Source organism: Elephas maximus, chromosome 19, assembly GCF_024166365.1.
Source record: "Elephas maximus indicus isolate mEleMax1 chromosome 19, mEleMax1 primary haplotype, whole genome shotgun sequence".
Classification (NCBI taxonomy): domain Eukaryota; kingdom Metazoa; phylum Chordata; class Mammalia; order Proboscidea; family Elephantidae; genus Elephas; species Elephas maximus.
The window spans coordinates 47,883,386-47,903,903 of NC_064837.1; the positions used below are offsets into that span (position 1 = coordinate 47,883,386).

General features: G+C 41.1%; 1 protein-coding gene across 1 annotated transcript; it reads right to left on the reverse strand.

The window, feature by feature from the left end:
• Positions 1-711: 711 nt before the first annotated feature.
• Positions 712-11,327, reverse strand: KRT28 (keratin 28). The gene is made up of 8 exons (XM_049858825.1): positions 10,914-11,327; positions 10,019-10,101; positions 9,330-9,486; positions 6,687-6,848; positions 6,479-6,604; positions 2,761-2,978; positions 1,837-1,892; positions 712-854 (listed from the first exon to the last, which is right to left on the reverse strand). Exons 1-8 carry the CDS (start codon positions 11,325-11,327, stop codon positions 712-714), a joined length of 1,359 nt encoding a protein of 452 aa, XP_049714782.1.
• Between the last annotated feature and the right edge of the window lie 9,191 nt (positions 11,328-20,518).

Sequence of the window (20,518 nt, forward strand, 5' to 3'; positions counted from 1 at the left end):
GTTTGATGTTTAAGTGTCATTATAGTCCATGTGGAATTGACTATGACTGAAACCAGAGTGAAACGCAATTAAGATAAAAAAAAAAAAACCCAAAACCCGCTGCCGTCGAGTCGATTCCAACTCATAGCGACCCTATAAGAGAGAGTAGAACTGCCTCATAGAGTTTCCAAGGAGTGCCTGGTGGATTTGAACTGCTAGACCTTTTGGTTAGCAGCCGTAGTAGCTCTTACCCTCTACACCACCAGGGATATGTTCCATAAATTTCTCCCTATGAATGTGTTGTTGTTGTGTGCTGTCGAGGTGATTCCAACTCATAGTGATCCTATAGGACAGAGTCGAACTGCCCCATAGGGTTTCCAAGGCTGTAATCTTTACAGAAGCATATCGCCAGATCTTTTTCTCCTGCAGAGCGGCTGGTGGGTTCAAACCACCAACCCTTTGGTTAGCAGCTGAGTGCTAATTAGACATAGAAAAAAAATTACAAAGTATTATTTATTTAGTCACGAATGAATGGAAATGAGTGAACATCAGTTTTACTTGTTCGAAAACAAACACCCAACATCTTGGAAAATTAACTAGGAAAATAGACACTTTTTGCTAAGTAATTGATCTTTAAGAACAGAAAGTGTTTTTGTCCTGCTTGATATATGTCAGAATGCAGCTGTGCAGGATCCTTCCTTCCATTTTTTTTTTTTTCACTCTAAAAAAAATCTAGAACAGAATCCTTTGTTCTATCTTGCCATTGGTCATTTTGGATGTCATTTCTTCAATAGACTGAACCCTCGATGAAAGAACTTTGCCACGTTGATCTATCTCTTCAACCACCGTCTTTACCAGTGTGGTTTTGGATAAATCTAGAAATAAAACATATGTGAATAGACACAATTCAACCTAAAAGATTACATGACAAAGAATTCCCTTGCTGGTGGTAATAGAATAGATTATATATTTTTTTGATGAAAGAGTTTAGGATAGTTTTACTCACTTAAAATATTAGTTTAAGTTAGACACTTAAAATACTAGCTTAAGTTAGAACACTTTAGTTAAAATTACTTAAATATAGATTGCTGATATAGCGTATCATTGCCATCAAGATAAAAGTATTTTCTACACACTTTGGCAAGTGGCGTCTGGGGTCTTAAATGCTAGGCAGTGGCCATCTGAGATACATCAGTCGGTCTCAACCCACCTGAAGCAAAGGAGAATGAAGAACACCAAAGATCCAAGGTAATTATGAGCCCAAGGGACAGAAGGGGCCACATAAATCAGAGACTACATTCAGCCGGAGACCAGAAGAACTAGATGGTGCCCAGCTACAAATGATGACCGCCTGACAGGGAACACAACAGAGAACCCCTGAAGGAGCAGGAGAGCAGTGGGATGCAGACCTCAAATTCTAGTAAAACGACCAGACTTAATGGTCTGACTGAGACTAGAAGGACCCTGGAGGTCATGGTCCCCAGACCTTCTGTTAACCTAAGACAGGAACCATTCTCAAAGCTAATTCTTCAGGCAGGGATTGGACTGGACTGTAAGATAGAAGATGATACTGGTGAGGAGTGAGCTTCTTGGCTCAAGTAGACACGAGACTACGTGGGCAGCTCCTGTCTGGATGGGAGATGAGAAGGCAAAGGGGGACAGAAGCTGGCTGAATGGACCCTGGAATACAGAGTGGAGAGGAGGAGTGTACTGTCTCATTAGGGGGAGATCAACTAGGAGTATATAGCAAGGTGTATATAAATTTTTGTATGAGAGACTGACTTGATTTGTAAACTTTCACTTAAAGCACAATTAAAAAAAAAAGTATTTTCTACAATAGAAATAGATTTTTTTTACCTTTAGATGCATCCCCTGAGTTTCCTGATCCAAAGCCCTTTGATGTGGAACATGAACTGTAAAATAAATAAATGAAGTTTATCTTTTACATTTCTTTTTACTATCACTTAAGAAATAGTCATTGAGTCAATCGATAAATATAAACTCAAGTGAGCTTTGTGTGCCAAAAAGAGATCTTTGTTTTCCATAGAGAAAAATATTCAAAATTTTATGTGCAGGAGCTGAAAGTAATTAAATATAATCTAAATAGAGAATTAAAAAAAAAAAAAACTAGAGAATAAAAAAAAAAAAAAACTTGTTACTGTTCGATTTTTGTGAGCCCAGGAATTTAAAGCTTAAAGAGATTGAATACGTACTTATGCGTTTATTTATGGAGCCTGGGGGTGTATGTGTCAATAAATAAATAAAAACCAAAAACAAGCCAGGTGGCGTTGAGTCGATTCTGACTCACGGCGACCCCATGTGTTTCAGAGTAGAACTACTTCATAGGGTTTTCAATGTCTGTGATCTTTCAGAAGAAGGTTCCCAGGCCTTTCTTCTGAAGCGCCTCTTGGTGATTTCAAACCAACCTTTTGGTTTATAGCTGAGTGCTTAACTGTTTGTGCCATCCAGGGACTGGGGGCAGAGATATTAGGAATGAATTGAAAGGAGGGTAAAGTCTGGGGGGGAGAATCTTGAAATCCACAATAATTAACATGGACAATGAGTGGGAGCATCTGCAGGGACTATTGTGGCCACCTGAGGCAGGTGAGGAAGACACTGTGATGTACAACATATTGAAGAGAGGACAGCTTAGGGAAGAGATACAGGCTTTTCTGCAGTGGGAATGAAAAATAACAGGCTTGGAGGTGTGGCGAGCGAGTGGGAGCATGTGGCTCTGGTGTAAAATAGGTAAAAAGTGAGTATCCACATGGTTTTCCTTACTTTCCATCTCCATCTATCAGGCGGCAGTAGGTCTCGATCTCCTTCTCCAGATGGACCTTGACGTCAAGCAGCTGCTCGTACTCGAGTTTCTGACCCTCCGTCTCGGTTCTGACCTGATGCAGCTGTTCTTCCAGGGCCCCGATCTGAGCCTGGATCTGTGCTAGCTGTGCACAGTAGTTGCCTTCTGTCTCGGTCAAGGAGCACTCCAGGGAGTGTTTCTGTGGACGGGAAAGATGCCGTAGCAAGGGATGAAATGCCTTTGAAGACTTTGTAGACTCCTGTTTCTCAAGCGAGCTTTGGGGTTTGTGGGTCTTGTCACAGTAAAGTGTGTGTAGGGGAGGTGACATGATTGGCATTTACTAGGTGGGGACTAGGCATGCTGGATGACCTGACATGTACCGGTCAGGTGGAACTGGTGACCTTTTTCCCCAGGGACTCCTGGCTGTTCCATTAGACAATCATGATATTTAGCCAATATGTCATATTATTGCCAACCTATACATTAAAGATTTTAGGGGGTAGCGTGATAAGAAATCTACCCTGGAAAACTTATATTTTGAAATTATATGCTTATTTTGTGTCACCTGTTGCCTTTTAGTCATATTCTTCTACTGTCCAGAGGCCTACCCCACCACTTTTCCAAGGCCTTTTGTGCTGTTTTTCTTTTTTTTTCCCCTAATCTGTCTTCTATTTTCTGCCGTCCACCAAAGGCCTTTTAATTAAGCACTTGAGATTGAATGAATGCCTTAAACCAAAAAAAACCCAAATCCACTGCCATCGAGTCGATTCCAACTCATAGCGACTCTACAGAACAGAGTAGAACTGCCCCATAGAGTTTCCAAGGAGTGCCTGGTGGATTTGAACTGCTGACCTCTTGGTTAGCAGCCATAGCAGTTAACCACTACGCCACCAGGGTTTCCTGAATGCCTTAACATGGGTGGAATTTCAAGACAAGAGGTATATTTTCTGAGATACTTTGTCATTCTCCATCTCATAAGACAAAAACAGGTCTTTATTTTGACACTACTCGTATGAGTATTAGACGTCCTCATTTCTACTTCCATAGTCTGTAATTTGTCTTGGCGCATTATCCCTACTTCAATTAAGGTAATTTTCCTCTTTCTCTTATCGTATATAAATACGTCTGGGCAGTTATTACTTCTCTTGACATTAGTTGTTATCTTAGTGTCCACCCACGCTTCCACTCTTTCATTTTCCTTTATTTCTTGTGTGGAGTGACTCCTGATCTTAAACAGTTTAAAATAAAATTTATTTGTTAAAAGAAGGTAAAAGCTTCTGTTGCTTTACATGTTATAGAGTAGTTGGGTCCAATTATCTACACATTATGTACATTTTGTTTTAAAATGCTGCCCTTGTACTCTTTCTTTTTATTGCAGTTGTGGCATTTTACTTTTTTTTTTTTAAATTTTGTGTACTACTAATTTATATTACTATTGATTTCATTCTAGGATTGTAGACCAAAAACCCACTGCTGTCAAGCTGATTCTGATTTATAACAACTCTTCAGGACAGAGTAGAACTGCCCCATAGGGTTTCCAAGGCTGAAATCTTTATGGAAGTAGACCGTCACATCTTTTTCCTGAGGAGTGGCTAGTGGGTTCAAACTGCCGACCTCTTGGTTAGCAGACAAGTGCTTTAACCCCTGCGCCACCAGGGCTCTTTTAGGATTGTGAAAGGGGAATTATATAATATTCATCATAAAGGGCAGACATTGGGTCTAATGGGCTGAGAACCACCAACTTCAACATTATGTGGGTGGTGCTGGGTGCAGCTGGCTCTCCAGGGCATAGATGTAGAAGGCAAACAGGATGCCTGTGGGGAGGGTGAGGCAACAAGTGGTAAGAGAAGCCCAGGACAGCATGCCCATGTGGTGTCTGCTTGGCACTTCAAAACTGTAATTTTCCTGATGATGTATTCTCACATGGCATCCCTTTTTATGGTTGCTAACACTCTTGTAGAGTCCTGGATGGTGCAAATGGTTAACAGATTTAACTGCTAACTGTAAGGCTGGAAGTTTGAGTCCACCCAGAGGCGCCTCAGAAAAAAGGCCTGGCGAACTACTTTTGAAAAATCAGCCATGGAAGCTCCATGGAACACAGTTCTACTCTGACACACATGGGGTCGCCATGTGAAAATGCTTACAGTTCTGATCTGGGGTCTCAGGAATTTATTTCCTTCAACCTAGCTAAGAAATAAGAGGGAAGATGTGTGCTCAGGCCATAGCAGCGGGGACAGTGTCCTTAGGATCTGAGTTGCAGGAAAGAAGGAAATGGGGAACAGAGGAGGGTTCTTGGAGCTCCAAGTGGCCAGGAGGGTCTCAAATACCATCTGGCAGTAGTGATAAAGGTGAGAAGGTAAAGTTGGAGTCATTCAATGGTAAAAACCAAGTCTTCCATCTACATATTGTATAGAAGTAAGAAAGCCTTTTTATGGTGCCTAAGTAAGAATAGAATCTTTCCATTGTTCTGAGTCATCTTTTCCTCCCAGCCTCGCGGCATTCATTTCTGTAATAGACCTGTTCTCTTTGTGTCACCATCTGGTGGCCTCAGGGAGTGTGAAACTCTTGTGAGGACAGGGAACGCTTCATCCACAAGTGTGCCATAATCCTCAAAATCAATCCTTTTGGGTGCCGCCACATCACACCCCAGAAGGGAAGGTTGATTTTAGTCTTGAATTGTCTCCATGGTAACCTTTGAAGTAATCTGGGTGCCTGCGAATGCCAGGTTCTGTGGGGTGTGTGGGGATTGGACCTCTCCCCAGACACTGGGGTTGAAGAGGCTGACGCTATTCTTTTGGGATGCAGATGTGTACCCTCTTTTTTGGTGCCTGATGGAAAGTACAGTATGGCTTTTAATATGTCCTCATAAATATTAGGAGATGCTGGTTCGAGACTTGGCTCTGCCCTGTGTGGCCACATGGCAGGAGGCCTGCCACTTAATTTGCAGGGGGAGCAATTCTGGTGTTGCTTGCTCTGCGGGGCTAGGAGGAACCACTCAAGGAAGGAACCACAAGAAGCATTGGTTATTTGAATGAAATGGGCACCAAGCGACTGGGTGTTGGCCAGGAAAGACATCCTCAGTGATCTCCAGTTACCCAGTTGCCGTTGGGTCAACTCCAACTCATGGTGACCCCTTGTGGGTCAGAGTAGAATTGTGCTCCATAGCGTTTTCAGTGGCTGATTTTTCTGAAGTGGATCACTAGGCCTGTCTTCCAAGGTGCCACTGGGTGCACTTGAACCACCAAACTTTTGGGTAACGGCCACGTGCATTCACACCACCAGGGACTCTTCAGTGATCTCAAGGAGGAAAAAAATGCTCTGTCTGTCTCTCTTTTTGAACGAGGGCACTCCAGCTATAGAGCATCTTCTCATAGTAATTACACTCTATGGCCTCTCTGTTTTAGGGTATGTCCCAGGTCATATCATTAAGCTGCCTGACCTAGTCAGAGAATGGTTTTCTGGGCAAATAACCAGACCAGTGACCTGAACTTAAGTTCTTTATGTAGCTAAACTTTTCTTTTGAACTATTTGTGGTGAATTTTTACCATATACCTCTACTGTCTTAAACTGAGCATCTCTGTGTCTGTCTTTTCCTTCTCTCTTCTGCACTCAGTTAAGTATTTGTAGGTAAAGGAGGAAGGGTTTCCTCTTAGGCTTTTTAGAAACACAAAATCCAAGCCAAGCCACGCTCTTGCCTACCGTTGCCAGGAGGGACTGCAGCTGGATCTCCAGGGTCTGCAGGCTGCGCTTCATTTCTGTCAGCTCATTCCTGGCAGAGGTGGCTGCGCCAGCATCATCCGAGATCTGCTGCTGCAGAATGGCACTCTGGGAAGCCAGGCATACACAGGTTAAATGAGGTCTGTCACCACCATAGGGACATGGGCAGGGCTATTTGGGCTGGTCTCACCTTTTCGCTGAACCAGGCCCCAGCATCTCTGCGGTTCTGCTCTGCAAGGTCTTCATACTCAGCTCGCATGTTGTTCAGCAGGACGGTGAGGTCCACCCCCGGGGCCGCGTTCATCTCCACGTTCACGTTGCCTCCAGCGGCGCACTGCAGAGCCTTCACTTCCTGGGAGGGGAACATGAATATATCTTTAGGGGCATCTTATGTCTGCATGCAGTCTGAGAAGAGTTTTTAAAAACATTATGTCTCAAAGTTTGTGGCTTAGGTTCGAGTGTACAATTTATGGCACACAAATTTTTAATTGACTTATTCTATCCATATTCATGCCAATCATCTATTTAATTAGTTACTCTTTTGTTAATTAAAACAACCACAACAATAAGCAGTCACAGTATCCCAAGAGAAGATCTCTATTCTTTTGAATGAGGATGAGATACAAAGACCAGAGAGTTATTAAACACACAATTTTTGACTGTCAGGTAGAGTTCTTGCTGATAGGGATAGAGCCCTCTGTGAGCTTTTGTCTTAGAGACGACAGCTAACACGTATTTTACATGCACTAACTCATTTAAGACTTTTAACGTCTTTACGAGGTAGGTAGAAACCTTGGTGGCTTAGCAGTTAAGAGTTTGTTTGCTAACCAAAGGGTTGGCAGTTTGAACCCACCAGGTGGTCCTTGGAAACCCTAGGGAGCAGTTCACTCTGCCCTATAGGGTCAGAATCGACTCTACAGCAGCAGGTTTGGTTTTGGATGAGCTAGGTATTACTAGATTTATTTTACAGATTCGGAAATAGAGGCACACGGAAGTAAAGTAACTCGCTTAAATTATCTAGTATTGGGAAGGGCCAGGATTTGAATGAGGACACGCTAACTACAGAGCATCTTCCCTTAGTAATTACACTCTATGGCCTCTGTATTTTAGGATATGTCCCAGGTGAAATCACTAAGCTGTCTAACCTCATCAGAGAATGGCTTTCTGGGTAAATGAACAGACCAGTGACCTGAACTTCTGTTCTTTAGGTCGCTAACCTTTTCATCTGAACAGTTTTTGATGGGTTTTTACAATGGTAACTTTACTTTCTTAAGCCATTTTTTTGTGATCTAGATCAGTGGCTTTCTTGTGTCCACTGAAAGTAAAAAGACTTACGTTGCCTAAGGAAACCACTGAGTAATGTATTTCCATGTTTTGGAATTTTGTGTAAGATTCAATTTGAAGAAAATTTCTTGTCACTATAAAAGTTAGAAAATCAACTACTTAAAGTTATCACTAAGGACACTGGTCACCGGTGAGTGTGGAAAATATAATACCCTCACGGGATGTTGAGATGTGAGTGACTCTTTTCCTCTATCCTTGGTGCATTCAAAGGTAGCCTCTTTCTACTGGTATGTCTTTGAAGGGGACAATGAATTCTCTTGTGTGATCCTAGTGCTTCCATGATGCCCCCAGCTTGCTGACCTGCTGTGGTTGCTATTTCTTCTCTTCCTTCCCTGGTGTCCATTTCTTTTCTTGACACCACCCTCTCTACAAATCATGGGTCTGCTTCTCACACTTTTGCTTCTACTATCTGATGGTCTGACTCTTCCAGAGCTCTGCTTGGTGACTCTCTTCCTTCTCCTTGTTTCCCTTGTACTTTAACTTTTTTCATTTTAATATCCCTTCTCTTTCCCCCTCTCATCATTTTCTCATTTGGAGCAAGGAGACGATGTTTTAGTTATCTCCATTCAATGATGTGGCACTTCCTGTCATAGTTCGTGTGTGTGTGTGTATAACAAAAACCCAAACCATTGGTGTCATATTGATTCCAACTCAGAGTGACCCTATAGGGCAGAGTAGAACTGCCCCATAGGGTTTCCAAGGAGTGGCTGGTGGATTCGAACTACTGACCTTTTGTTAGCAGCTGTAGCCCTTAACCACTACTCCACCAGGGTTCTCTCTCTCTATAAAATTCTGATAAACATCATAGTTTTTTTTTTTTTAATTTCTCATCCATTGTTTTGGAGACTTTTTGGAGTTACTTTTGGCATAATCTTTTTTTGAGGGGGGGTGTAAAGCTATCTGGTATTAAGTGTCAAATAATCAGGTTATTATTGTGCAAAGTTAAATACTAAAATAAACCCAATGTGCTTAAGTGGAAGGTACATTGATATTTTTTCCTAGTTTGAGAGGTTTTTTTGCAAAAAGATTGACCCCAAGATGGCCCTCGGAAGGAAATAATCTGGTTTAAAGAAAGATGGCTGTATGAAGGGTCCCTGGTAGTGCAGCGGTTAAGGCTATGGCTGCTAACCAAAGGCAGTTGGAATCCACCAGCTGCTCCTTGGAAACCCTTTGGAGCAGTTCTACTCTACTGTAGGGTTGCTATGAGTCGTAATGGACTCAAGGGCAAAGTGTTTATGGTTGTATTAAAGCAAAAATAATGTATTATTTTAAAATGGATGGATTATTACATCAGTCTAAAAACATGGAAGGATACAGATCAAATTGTTACTATTTATTACTTGGGGGCAGAGTGGGAGAAAATGGAATTCTTTATATGCCCTGGTATTGTTTGAATTATTACAATGAGCATAAATTACTTTTGTAATAAAAACAAAAGCATTTAAGAGGTACAGAATTACGATTTGACCAGAAGTAAAGCTTCTCCTACCTCCTCATGGCTGTTCTTGAGATATGTCATCTCCTCACTCAGGGACTCGAACTGCAGCTCCTGGTCAGTCCGGCAGAGCGTCAGCTCATCCAGGACTCGCCGGAGCCCGTTGATGTCTGCATCGACGGTTTGGTGAAGGCTGAGCTCGTTTTCATACCTTGCAGGGCATGAAATGAATTTTAGCACGAGTTAGACTACCTCAAGGAATCAAAAAATAAAATGTCAGTTGCTTTAAACGGACAATTAGAAATTGAATTAGGACCTAAATATAATAAAAATGTGTACAAAAAATGTTCCTCCACCCCTTGCCCAATTCTGAGTAGGATTATCAGCCGTTATTCAGTTGCACACATTCTAATAGTGTATCCCAACAGAATAAAAACATACCATTTGAGGATTTTATTGTAGTTAATATTTTTACTTAGTCAATGAATATTTGCTGAGCATCCACTTCGTGCTTGGCGCTGTGCTAGACAGGCACAGAAAGGCAGTGATATTTTGGCCCAAGGATGTAATAAATACGTAGAAAATTTCAGTATACTTGGATTATAATATTATAACATCAATCCCTTGTTCTTTTTATCTTTTATGTTATAGTTTATTCTGCTTGAGATACAATTGAAATTTTATTTAACAAATCAAATAGGTAGGATGCTTTTTCCAGAGCACCATCATTTTCAACCACCTACTTCAGCCGGAAATCATCAGCAGCCAGTCTGGCATTGTCAATCTGCAGAAGGACGTTAGCGTTAGCCGTAGTGGAAGAGATAATCTAGAAGAAATCAAAAGGGAGAAAGCAACACGTAAGTTTGCTCTATGAAATTATTGTTTTAGGAAATAAAAAGGGTTGCACAACTAACCTTTTGTATAAAAAAATTTACTTCCTTAAGTAATAATCAAAATGTCTTCAATGTAAGTTAAAAAAATTACAGATACGGTTCTTCTTGCATTGTTCATGCCCCTCTTAGAATGTAGTCCTTTCTTATCTATGAATATTCTTCAAAATACACATTTAAAATGGAACTACTCTACCAGTGGCCATCAAGTCGATTCTGACTCATGGCAACTCCATGTGTGTCAGGGTAGAGCTGTGCTCTATAGGGTTTTCAAAGGCTGACTTTTGGGAAGAAAGATTGCCAAGCCTTTCTTCTGAGGTGGCTCTGGATGGACTTGAACCTCCAACTTTTTCATTAGCAGCCGAGCTAGTAACATTTTAAATACATTGAAATTTATAAATCAAAATACTTATTTTTAACTAACAGGAAAAAACAAAAAAACCTGTTGCCGTCGAGTCGATTCCGACTCATAGTGACCCTGAAGGACAGAGCAGAACTGCCCCACAGAGTTTCCAAGGAGCGCCTGGTGGATTCAAACTGCCCACCTTTTGGTTAGCAGCCATAGCACTTAACCACTACACCACCAGGGTTCCCTAACTAAAAGGAAGAACTATCAAAAAAATAAACATGATACAATATAAATGACAAGTAACAGTTTAGAAACATTTTCAGTTGCAGTTCTGTGCCTTTGGCTAGGTAATTCTTAGTTTTTAATATTTTGATTAGTTCCAAATTTGTGATTTCTCACCTTATTCTTAAGATCCTCAATGGTTAGGTGGTATCGGCTATAGTCATGATCAAGTCCATGGCAAGATCCAGGACCATATTTTTCATACCAACCCTTGATTTTTCTCTCTAGTTCAGCATTGGCCTCCTCTAGAGCTCTCACGTTATCCAGGTAGGATGCCAGGCGGTCATTAAGATTCTGCATGGTCACCTTTTCATTCCCAGAGAGGAGTCTGCCTTCATTTCCAGCAAAGCCAACACAAGCAGCATTTCCAAGGGCACCAGCAACATGGCTCCCACCAGGAACACTGCCCAAGCCCCCTCCCAAGGCACAGGCAAAACCACTTCCAGCAGCACCTCCACTGGGTGGTCTGACAGACCCAGTTCCAGGTCGTAAGCAAATATGCTTGGATCTGCTAGAAAATCGGAGAGACATGGTCTTACGAGAAATGTCCACCTTGTCTGTGGGTAGCTGTAATGTAAAGGAGGGCAGAATGTTGTGTGTTGCTGGTTTCTTTGGGCTTTTATACACAACTATTGGGGTGTTCCTATTTGAGTGATGCTGCCAAAAGAGAAATGGCATCATTCTGATTAGCATGAAATTATGTATAATTGGGGGATTTTAAAAAATAATTAATGTCTAACATCCTTGGGTATTGCTTCAGGATATTTGTTATCTTAAATATAATAAGGCTAGTTCTATATTAAGTTCATTATTTTAACTCTAATTTTGAGTGAGTAATTCTTTACTTTCATCTAGACCCTAGAAATATACCGTCATTATTTGGTACAGGGTATTATAAAGTTTTAAAAGTTAAGCATGATTGTGATAGGGTACCGTCACCTACAGTAGGGTCTCATTTACTACAGAGATAAATTAACAACAGAAACTACAGAACAGATATTTTATATCACTAGAGCAAAAGTGTATTATTTTAAAAACTATGATCCTGGTGATCGACTGTGTGGATCATAACAAACTGTGGATAACGTTGCCAAGAATGGGAATTCCAGAACACTTCATTGTGCTCAGGAACCTGTACATAGATCAAGAGGCAGTTGTTGGAACAGAACAAGGGGATACTGCATGGTTTAAAGTCAGGAAAGGCATGTGTCAGGGTTGTATCCTTTCACCATACCTGTTCAGACTGTATGCTGAGCAAATAATCTGAGAAGCTGGAGGATATGAAGAAGAACAGGGCATCAGGATTGGAGAAAGACTCATTAACGACCTCCGTTATGCAAATGACACAACCTTGCTTGCTGAAAGTGAAGAGGACTTGAAGCACTTACTGCTGAAGATCAAAGACCACAGCCTTCAGAATGGATTACACCTTAACACAAAGAAGACAAAAATCCTCACTATTGGACCAGTAAGCAACATCATGATAAATGGAAAAAAAAATGAAGTTGTCAAAGATTTTATTTTACTTGGATTCACAATAAACACCCATGGAAACAGCAGTCAAGAAATCAAAAGGTGCATAGCATTGGGCAAATCTACTGCAAAACCTCTTTAAAGTGTTAAAAAGCAAAGATGTCATGAACTAAGGTGTGCCTGACCCAAGCCATGATGTTTCCAATCACCTCACATGCATGCAAAAACTGGAGGATGAATAAGGAAGACGGAAGAAGAATTGATGCCTTTGAATTGTGGTGTTGGCGAAGAATATTGATATATCATGGACTGCCAAAAGAATGAACAAATCTTGGAAGAAGTACGACCTGAATGCTCCTTAGAAGCAAGGATGGTGAGATTGTATCTCACATATTTTGGACACATTATCAGAAGGGACCAGACCCTGGAGAAGGACATCATGCTTGGCAAAGTAGAGGGTAAGCAAAAAAGAGGAAGACCTCAACGAGATGGACTGACACAGTGGCTGCAACAATGGGATCAAGCATAACAATTGTGAGGATGATGCAGGACCTGGCAGTGTTTCATTCTGTTGTACATATGGTCGCTATGAGTCAGAATCGACGCGATGGCACCTAACAACAGCAACATGATCCTGGTAAACTCCTCGGTCTCACCCCAGTTGTAGTGCCCTCTTTATTACTTTGAACAACGACTGAAGTATTGGATTCACTCCTTTATTTAACGTGTATGGCTACTATGTCTGGCGTTCTCTGCTAAATGCAAAAATGAAGACGTGGTACTAAATGCGGAGATGGAAGAGATATGGTTACTCTCTTTAAGAAGTTTATGGTCAGGATTGTGTTTAACCTTCTGGGCTAGTCTAAAGAGTTTGGAATGCATACTCAATAAAAAAGCAGATGGCAACATGATCAAGTTAAAATGAACTAGAAGGCCAATTATAACCTTTGAGCAATTGTCCAGGTGGAAAGAATAAAGGCAGTGGGGATAAAGTTGACAGAACTTGGATGGAGTTGACAGGACTTGGAGTTGACAGATTTGGGGATGACTTTTAGGTCTTTGTGTTTTGTGTGAATCATAACAAAGTATGAATAACATTGTGAAGAATGGGAATTCCAGAACACTTCATTGTGCTCGTGTGGAACTTATACATAGACCGAGAGGCAGTTGCTCGAACAGAACAAAGGGATACTGCATGGTTTAAAATCAGGAAAGTTGTGTGTCAGGGTTGTATCCTTTCAACATACCTATTCAATGTGTATGCTGAGCAAACAATCTGAGAAGCTGGACGATATGAAGGAGAACTGGGCATCAGGATTAGTGGAAGACTCATTAATGACCTTTGTTATGCAAATGACACAACCTTGCTTGCTGAAAGTGAAGAGGACTTGAAGCACTTACTGATGAAGATCAAGGACCACAGCCTTCAGTATGGATTACACCTCAACATAAAGAAAACAAAAATACTCACAAATGGACCAATAAGCAATATCATGATAAATGGAGAAAATACTGAAGTTGTCAAGGATTTCATTTTACTTAGATCCACAACCAATGCAGTAGCCAAGAAACCAAAAGGTGCATTGCACTAGGCAAGTCTGCTGCAAAAGACATCTTTAAAAAGTGTTAAAAAGCAAAGATATCACTTTGAGGACTAAGGTGCACCTGATTCAAGCCAGGGTATTTTTCAATCACCTCATATGCATGTGAAAGCTGAACAATGAATCAGGAAGACTGGAGAACTGATGCCTTTGAATTATGGTGTTGGCGAAGAATATTGACTATACCATGGACTGATAGAAGAATGAACAAATCTATCTTGGAAGAAGTACAGCCAGAATGCTCTTTAGAAGTGAAGATGGTGAGACTTTATCTCATATACTTTGTGTATGTTATCAGAAGGGACCAGTCCCCGGAGAAGGACATCAGGCGTGGTAGAATAGAGAGTCAGCGATAAGGTGGATGAACCTCAATGAGATGGACTGACACAGTGGCTATAACAATGGGCTCATGTATAGCAACAGTTGTGAGGATGGCACAGGATCAGGCAGTGTTTTGTTCTGTTGTACACAGAGTTGCTATGAGTCAGGAACCAACTTCTAACAACAATAGCAACTTAGGTAATTGATTTCAGACACTGAGGTAACCATGATAAGACTGATTAGCTGAAATAGGGAATACACGTGGAAGAATGTCTGTGGGAAGGTTCTGAGTTCAATTTTGGACCAACTGGGTTTGAGGTGCCGGTGGAACGTCCCAGATGAAGATGAAGAATAGGTGTGAATGTTTAGAAAAAGTACATGGAATTGGGAAAAATACGTGACCAGAACAGTGCCTCAAACAGAAAGCATGCAATAAATGGCAGCCATTATTATTGTTGTTGTTATAAATAGAGGTGTATGTGGGAGGAGACTGAACTGAAAGGAAAGGAGGAAAGGCCAAGGAAAGTGACCTGAGAAGCATCCCTTTGAGGTGGTAGCCAAGAAGGGTGGGGGTGAAGATGGTAGCATAGGAGGGCCTCCGTTTTAGGTTCTGTGGGGAAGACAGATATAAAGTTGTTTTGCCACCAGCACAGTCAGGGGTGCCTTCTAGGACTGCATTGGTGGCAGCAGCCTGAAGCCTGGCTAGTTGGTAACATGGCTGTCATTGGATGGCAATTAAATGCATTCTCTGGGTGAAGTTGCAGGACCTTTTTAGATGCCACCTAATTCAGTCCTTTTGTTTGGCAGATGAGGTAACTGAGACCCAGAAACGTTAAGCAATTTCCTCAGAGTAAACAAGCATGTTCAAGATGGCCTTGAGATTCTGGCACCGTGAGCATACTTTAGATGTAAATAATGACTCTGAAGGACACATGCTAATACAAGTATCTACATTATAGAGTCCCATCAGTAATCTTAACATGCTGTGTGCATTGTAAAATTAATTTTATCTGGAATATTTAAATATTAAAAATTAGAATATTAAAATATATAAAGAATTACAAATGTCTTCAGAGTCTGATTAACTGTAACTAGTTAGATAAGTAGGTAATTGGTGTAACGTGCCTAAATCCTGCATATGTAAAAATATTATTTCCAAGAGAAGATTTTACAACATAAAAGAAAACAAGTTATTTGTTTTAAAAACATACATTTAAAAAAGTCGATTCTCCTCTCTTCAGCGGGCACCTGTCATCACCCCTCATGATCCCATGTTGTTAACCACACTTGCCCCTGACCTTCCACTTCCACCAGGTGGCAGCGTTTGTCTTCAAATGAACATTGTCGCACCACTCCCATGCTTGGGCTGGTCCTCTACTTCAGTCTGACACTTGCGCGCCCTCAGCTGGAAGCTATTAGACCTATGCTTAGAAGCAACCGCAACATTTTCTCAAGTCCCAAATCAAGATGAACACGAAGAAGAGGTTTTCTTACATTTATATGGTGCTTTTTTTTACATCTTCCTAGGGGCCTGGATCTCACGAGCGGTTTGTAATCTGATGCTAACCTAAAGGTTGGCGGATTGAACCCACCCAGCAGCTCCACGGAAGAAAGAACTGCTTCTGTAAAAATTACAGCCAGGAAAACCCTACACAAAAATTCCGTTCTGTAACACCTGGGGTCACCGTGAGTTGGAATCTCCGTTTCTGTTTTATAGCTTCCACTAGGTGGTGCAAATGTTTAATGCGCTCAGCTGCTAATGGAAAGTTTGGAGGTTGAGTTGGCCCAGAGGCTCCTTGGAAGAAAAATCTGGTGATCAACTTTGAAAAAAACCAGCCATTGAAAACCCTATGACAGTTCTACTCTGACACACATAGGGGCACCATGAGTCTGAATCTACTTGGAAGGCGCTTTATTTATCTTATCTGAACCTTAACAACGAGCCTGGGAGTTAGAAAGTGAGAGGTTTCCTTTGCCTGTTTTAAAGATGAGGAAACTGAAGACACAGAGCACAAACCTGGGTGAGTCAGTTTCAGGATGGGTCTTCTGACTCAGTACAACATTTCTTTTGGTATATTTAACTACCTTAAAATCAGGTAGAAAAGTAAAACTCAAACAATGCAAAACTCCTTTAATGAATAACAGATATATTAAAAAATTGATTTTGGAATTTCTAGTTAACAGCATAATAAAACTTTTGTAGCTATGCAATCACTATAGGTATCATTCATTTGTTGTTGTTGTTCATTCAAGAAATACTTAATGCATGCTAGGCACTGTGCTGACAGCTGGGAACGCAGAGGGGAAGAAGACAGACACCTTCCCATCTTTTATGGGACCTACTGTTTAGTGTGGGAGGTGGGCCTTAAGCAAATAACTGTAAAATTCTAAAGTGTGTTAAATATTAGGAAGGACGGAACATGGATGATTATGGGAAGAACCTAATTTAGACTGAGTGAAATCTTTTTGAGGAAATGACATTAAGCAGATCCCTGAAAGATGAGAAAGTGATTGCCAGGCAGAGGGGCAGAGGGGCATTCTGTGGGGTGGGGGATTGCTAGAGCCTGAGGAGAGAAGACAGTGGGGCCTTCAAAGACTGTAAGAAGATCTGTGTTTGCTGGTGTCAAGTGTGCAGGGAGAGAAAACGGTGGGGGCTGCCCACGAAGAGCCTTATTTGGCTAGATTAGGGATTTCGAAATTTGATCCTAAGCACAATGGGAAGCTGTTTTGGATTGAACTGTGTGCTCCAAGAAGATGTGTTGAAATCCTAACCCTGCTACCTATGAATGTGACCTTATTTGGAAATAGAGTCTTTGTAGATGTAATCAAGTCAAGATGAGGTCCATTCAATTAAAGCCCCAGGGATTCCAAATCCTTCCCCTCCTCCCTATAATTGTTCTTAAAAGTTTTTCCTGGTGGGGCACAACTGTGCACCAAGCCTTAGAAGTGGTTCAGTAGCTGCGCCCTCTCTCTGATACAGCTACTCCTGCTCCACCTTGCTTCTGTTCTAATCGTGGTGGAAGGAGCCCTGGTGGCGCAATGCTTGACTGCCAGCAGAAAGGTTGGCAGTTCGAGCCTGCCTAGCGGCTCTGCAGGAGAAAGTCCTGTTGATCTGCTTCTATAAAGACTACAGCTTAGAAAACCCCATGGGGCAGTTCTACTCTGTCACATGGGGTCACTTGAGTCTAAATCTACTCAAGGGCACCTGAAAACAACAATCATGGTGGAGGGTTCTCTTTGCAACAGTGTTTACAGCTTTTACCGATTTACTGTAGGGAGTTGCCAGATTCAGTCCTTACCTTCTCTCTTAGTCCCTGAGAAACAGAAGAACAAGTAGCCCCAGTGAATGAATCAAAAGGCATTTGAGTGGCACAACCCAGATTTGCACTTAGAAGTGTCCTCACTAGTCACAATCTAGTGTCCTATGCCCCTACAATCACCAGACGTAGAGTGAGTTGTGGTTATGGGATGCACCTACTGAAGAATGAGTGACTGTTACTAGGTGGGGGCACCCTTCCCAAAGATCACGGACAGCCTGTAACAGAGTGTTGATATTTACCAGGAAAGAAATAATGAAGACGGAGAGCTAGCCAAGTGCCTGGCACAAGGGAGAACTGAGTGGTATGAGTGCTCTTTCCTTTTCTCATTCTTTTAACCTTAGAGTCACTGGATTTGACCTGGTGATCTTGTAGGTCATTCATTCACTTCTAGGTTGCTCAGTTTTTGGTCATTTGCTTAACCAATGTATCTGTTGAGCCTTAGCTATTTGTATGTTGGAAACCGTGACAGAGGCTGGGCATACAGGCATGAGTAAGGCAGACACGGTCCCCTTCTCACCAGGATTACGTCCAGTTTATAAAAGGATTGCCCAAAGGGTTCCTGGGGAACACATGTTGACAATGTTTTTCCTGTGGGAATTAGTGATACACAAGCACCTAGTTCTGAATCTCAGTAGAAGGAGTACTGCCCCCTAGGGTGCATTTGGAGATGTGTGTGTGGGTGTGTGTGTGTGTATTGTTCATCAAAATGATAGGAGATATTACTGGCATGAGGTTCTGAAATGCGTGATTCCCTGCCCAACGAGTTGTCCTGTGTTTCGTATGACTTTTGAATCTCCTTTGGAATATTTGTGAAGGTGAAAAACCTGTTTATAATTATCTGAGTCTGGAAACTAATTCTGGTAATTTTTGTATGGTTTTAATTGGGTTTTCCAAGAGTGTAACTGTGTAAATCAAGAGAAAGTTATGCTTTATTTTGTCCTAAACTTTATCAAGAGGTGTTTGAAAAGTCCCATTGCTAACAGCACTGCTGTGCATGGTATTTAGTCAACAATAAGCTCATATTTTATTAGTCTTCATTTGCGGCTGTTGCATTCATGTTGATTCTGCATATAGGTGCAGTCATTTGACTACTTGGTTATGTTTTCTTATATGGTTGTGTAGCTGAACATTTCCATATTGAAATGTAAACAATTCGATGATAAGTAACTTTCCTTTTGTTTGTCTTTTTACATTTACAGTTATAAACATAAACATGTGTACACACATGTATGTACATATACATATGTAGGAAATATATATATATATGTATATATGATGTGTGAGGAACCTGTGTGTTTAAAAGTTATTTTCTCTATGCATTTCATTTCTGGATAGTAAAGGGAGTGAGTAAAAATATTTGTTTTAAAATACAGAGCATTAGGTCTGATAAGGTTGAGAATTACTGACCTAGAATTGGTAGGAGAAGAGCTGGGTACTATAAAGCACTGGTGTCCAAGTAGGGTATGGACCCTTAGGAGGTACAAGACAACCCGTTGGGTTGTAGGAAAAAGACTTCAGAATTTCTATTTAAAACTCTTATGTTAGAAAATAAGAAATAAGTTAAGCTTTTTCAACGCTTAATATAGGAATGACACTGGTTCTCTGAATTCATTTGTGTCAGTCATTCATCTTAGTCAACTCCAGAGGTACTCTGGGAAAATAGTGGGTAGTCCACCGTGAGAACTGAGTGAAGTAAGTGACATCTTCAGTTACTTGCTTTCAGTATACTGAGACACTGAAGTTTACGTATGTCCAGTCAAGTGTATTTACAGATTTTATTTGCTGGTTTTAATGACATGAACCCTCCAGGATAGACAGCTGCAAAGAAACAGCAATTGGGAGATAATAGAATAGGGCAAGGATGCATGAATAAAACACGAGAGAGCCGAAACCCTTCCACTTCTAATAAGATTTTTTTTTGTCAGCCATATTATTAGGTAAAATGTAATACGATCATCAGTATAATCATATTCCATTTCACAGAAAATCAGCTAATAAACTTTGAAGTTAACAAGAAGCTTATTTGAAATATGGATTTGTGTCCTCTGTCCTTAAATGAAGGCACCCTGGTGGCGCAGTAGTTAAGTGCTAGGTTGCTAACCCAAAAGTCGGTGCTTGGAGCCCACCAGCTGCTCCGCGGGAAAAAGATGTGGCAGTCTGCTCCCATAAAGATTATAGCCTTAGAAACCCTATGAGGCAGTTGTACTCTGTCGTATAGAGTTGGGTTGCTGTGAGTCAAAATTGACTTAATGGCAACGGGGTTTTTTGTTTGTTTGGGGGAAGGAGGTTGGTGCTTAAATGATGTATATGAAATGTCTGTAAATAAGTAACTATGCACATTCTGAGAGTGCACACTCAAAGTATTTTTACCACTAAAACCAACCAAAACCTGTTGCCGTTGAGTTGATTCCGACTCATGGCAACCCTATAGGACAGAGCAGAACTGTCCCACAGGTTTTCCAAGGAGCAGCTGATGGATTGATTCAAACTGCTGACCTTTTGGTTAGCTGCCTAAGCTCTTAACCACTGCACCACCAGGGTACCTTTTACCCATACGAGCCGGCAGTAAAAAATGTCTAGAAACCACTACTTTAGAGGAAGAGGCTCTAGATCTGGAATTAGAAAGCCTGGTTGGATTCAAGACCTATCTGTGCCACCTGCTATCTGTAAGGCCTTGGGCAAGTCATTAACTCTTTCTGAGCCCTACATATGTCCTTGCGTCATTCTGGAGATGATTTTCACATGGAGATGTAAATCAATTAAAGATTGTAAAGATCTATGCTCATACAAGGTGTTACTATTCTTCCATATCACTTCTTGATAAAACAGGTGAAGACTTGCTGTGGTAAGTCCTTGCCACTTACTAGCATCCTGCACATGGTAGATGCACAATCCTTTATTAAAGTGAATTGTTTGGCAATTGATCTCAAAATTTGTTTAGATTACTGTGGTGATTTATACTGCCGATAGTTGGACGAATCTTTACCAAATTCATTAACGATAATGC